At 37.7% G+C, this 2,699-nt stretch overlaps 1 protein-coding gene across 1 annotated transcript; it reads left to right on the forward strand.

Annotated features, from left to right (window-relative positions):
• The first annotated feature begins 218 nt into the window (after window positions 1-218).
• Window positions 219-1,427, forward strand: LOC110287673 (vomeronasal type-1 receptor 90-like). Its single transcript, XM_021154232.1, has one exon. It carries the CDS (start codon window positions 266-268, stop codon window positions 1,175-1,177), a length of 912 nt encoding a protein of 303 aa, XP_021009891.1. The 5' UTR covers window positions 219-265; the 3' UTR covers window positions 1,178-1,427.
• The last annotated feature ends 1,272 nt before the right edge of the window (window positions 1,428-2,699 follow it).

Consider the following 2,699-nt stretch of genomic DNA (forward strand, 5'->3'; position numbering starts at 1 on the left):
GGTTCACAAGTTGTAAATTTCATATAAATATGTATGAATACATTTATTATCTATAACATGAAATGAATGTAGAAATGTAGACTATGATGCACAGTCTGGGTCATCAAAAAAAGCCACAGGCTAATAAAGAACTAATATGGAAAAATAGACTNATGATATAAATATATTTTCCAGTGTATCACAAGCTTGATGTATGCTCTATTATTTTTTCAGATATATGAAATAAATTTCCAATATGCTGTTAAGATGAATACATTCTTCACTTATGTCCTCATTCAAAAATGTTCTTTATTTCCAAACCGGACTTGGAGTCCTAGCCAATATAGTTCTTCTGTTTTTCTATATTTTCATAATCCTAGGTCACAGACCTAAGCCCACAGACCTGATCTCCTGTCAACTGTCCTTTGTTCACATAATGGTGGTCCTCATTGGAGGGGATATTTTGCTTGCAGACATATTTGAGTCACTGAACATTGGGAATGACTTCAAATGCAAGACAACATTCTACTTATTCAGAGTGATGAGAGGCCTCTCTATCTGCATCACCTGCCTCCTGAGTGTGTTCCAGGCTGTCACTATCAGTCCCAATAACTCTGTGTGGGCAAAATTTAAACAAAAACTAAGAAAATACATGACCCATGTTTTCTTATGTATTTGGTTTTTCAATTTTTCCTTCAGTACTAACCAGATCTTTTATGTTGGTGGTTTTACCAATGTGAGTGAGACCAACCAGATGCAGGTCACTAAATCCTGCTCACTCTTACCCATGAACTACATCATCAGGGGACTGATTTTTACAATATCAATCTCCAGAGATGTGTTTCTGGTAGGAGTCATGCTGACCACAAGTGTATACATGGTTATTTTCTTGTTCAGGCATCAGAGGCAATGCAAGCATCTTCATAGCTTCAGCCACTTGAGAGAATCCCCTGAGAAAAGGGCCACGCAGACCATCATGCTGCTGGTGTCTTTCTTTGTTGTCCTGTACTGGATGGACTTCATCATCTCATTCACCTCAGAAATGTTACGGATGTATGACCCAGTCATCCTGACTCTTCAGAAGTTTATGATGTATGCCTATCCCACGGTTACCCCTTTGGTACAAATCAGTTCTGATAACAGAATAATAATTATGCTGAAAAATATTCAGTCAAAGCACCACCATAGTTTTTCTTAAAAGACTTTTTCTTTTATTTAAAATTACTAATTCATTACTCATTTCTATCAGTGTGTGCTGTGGCAAGTGTGTATGTATGTTTGTATTTCTGGTGCCCACATAGGTAAGAAGATATCATAGGATTCCTTGGATTTAGTCTTACAGATAAGTAAAAAGAATCGTTCTGTATAGCCTCAGTGGGGTTTTCCCCCTAAAATACAGTCTTTTAAAAGAACTTTAATTGTCTTGATGTATACTTGGAATTGGTTTGCAAGAACTTTATTGAGTATTTTTGCATTGATATTCATAGGGAAATTGGCCTGAAGTTCTCTTTGCACACCCTCATAGAAGTGGGAGGAGGGGGAATGTGATAGGGAGTTTCTGAGGTGGGTAATCTGGAAAGGGGATAACATTTCAAATGTAAATAAATAAAGTATCCAATAAAAAATTTGTCTAATAGCAAAGCAAGGTTTTTTATACCATTTAAATAAAATTTGTTGCATTACACATAAACATTTCTTTTTGTTTCTCTTGTCAATTTCTAGAGTTCTTAAGTTAATTGTAACAGTTGATCTTTCCACATGAGTTCTATTTCCTTTCCTATGATCCATGAATATTCCCTTGCTGCTGAGTTTACTCAAAAGAATGTCCTTGCTAGCTGAGAGGAAAGGATGGACCATCTAGAGACTGTCATATCCAGGGATCCATCCCATAATCAGCTTCCAAACGCTGACACCAATGCATACACTAACAAGATTTTGCTGAAAAGACCCAGATATAGCTGTCTCTTGTGAGACTATGCCGGGGCCTGGCAAACACAGAAGTGGATGCTCACAGTCAGCTATTGGATGGATCACAGGATCCCCAATGGAGGAGCTAGAGATAGTACCCAAGGAGCTGAAGGGATCTGCAATCCTATAGGTGGAACAACAATATGAACTAACCAATACCCCGCCCCCTTGGAGCTCCTGTCTCTAACTGCATATGAATCAGAAGATGGCCTAGTTGGCCATCAGTGGAAAGAGAGGCCAATTGGTCATGTAAACTTTATATGCCTCAGTACAGGGGAGTGCCAGGGCCAAGAAGTGGGAGTGGGTGGGGGAGCCTGTGCGGGACTTTTGGGATAGCATTGGAAATGTAAAAGAAATAAATACCCAATTTAAAAAAAAAAGAAAGGGATTCTCACATATCTCCATGGAATGCATACTTTAATAATTTAATTACATATAGACCATTTAATTATGCTTCCAAAAATGGATACATTGAAATAAAATATGACATTAACAGAATTTACTAGGTTATTTTTTACTTTTGCCTTTGATTATCTTTTCTAGAGATTTCAGTAGATGTATAAAAATTAAAATGCATAATAAAAAAATTTTTGGATTTCAGCAAGATTTTGCTGAAAGGAACCTGATATAGCTGTCTCCTGTGAGGCTATGCTAGTGCCTGGCAAACACAGAAGTGGATGCTCACAGTCAGCTATTGGATGGAACACAGGGCCCCCAATGGAGGAGCTAGAGAAAGTACCCAAGAAGCTGAA

The sequence above is a fragment of the Mus caroli genome, unplaced genomic scaffold (assembly GCF_900094665.2).
Source record: "Mus caroli unplaced genomic scaffold, CAROLI_EIJ_v1.1 scaffold_20883_1, whole genome shotgun sequence".
NCBI lineage: Eukaryota > Metazoa > Chordata > Mammalia > Rodentia > Muridae > Mus > Mus caroli.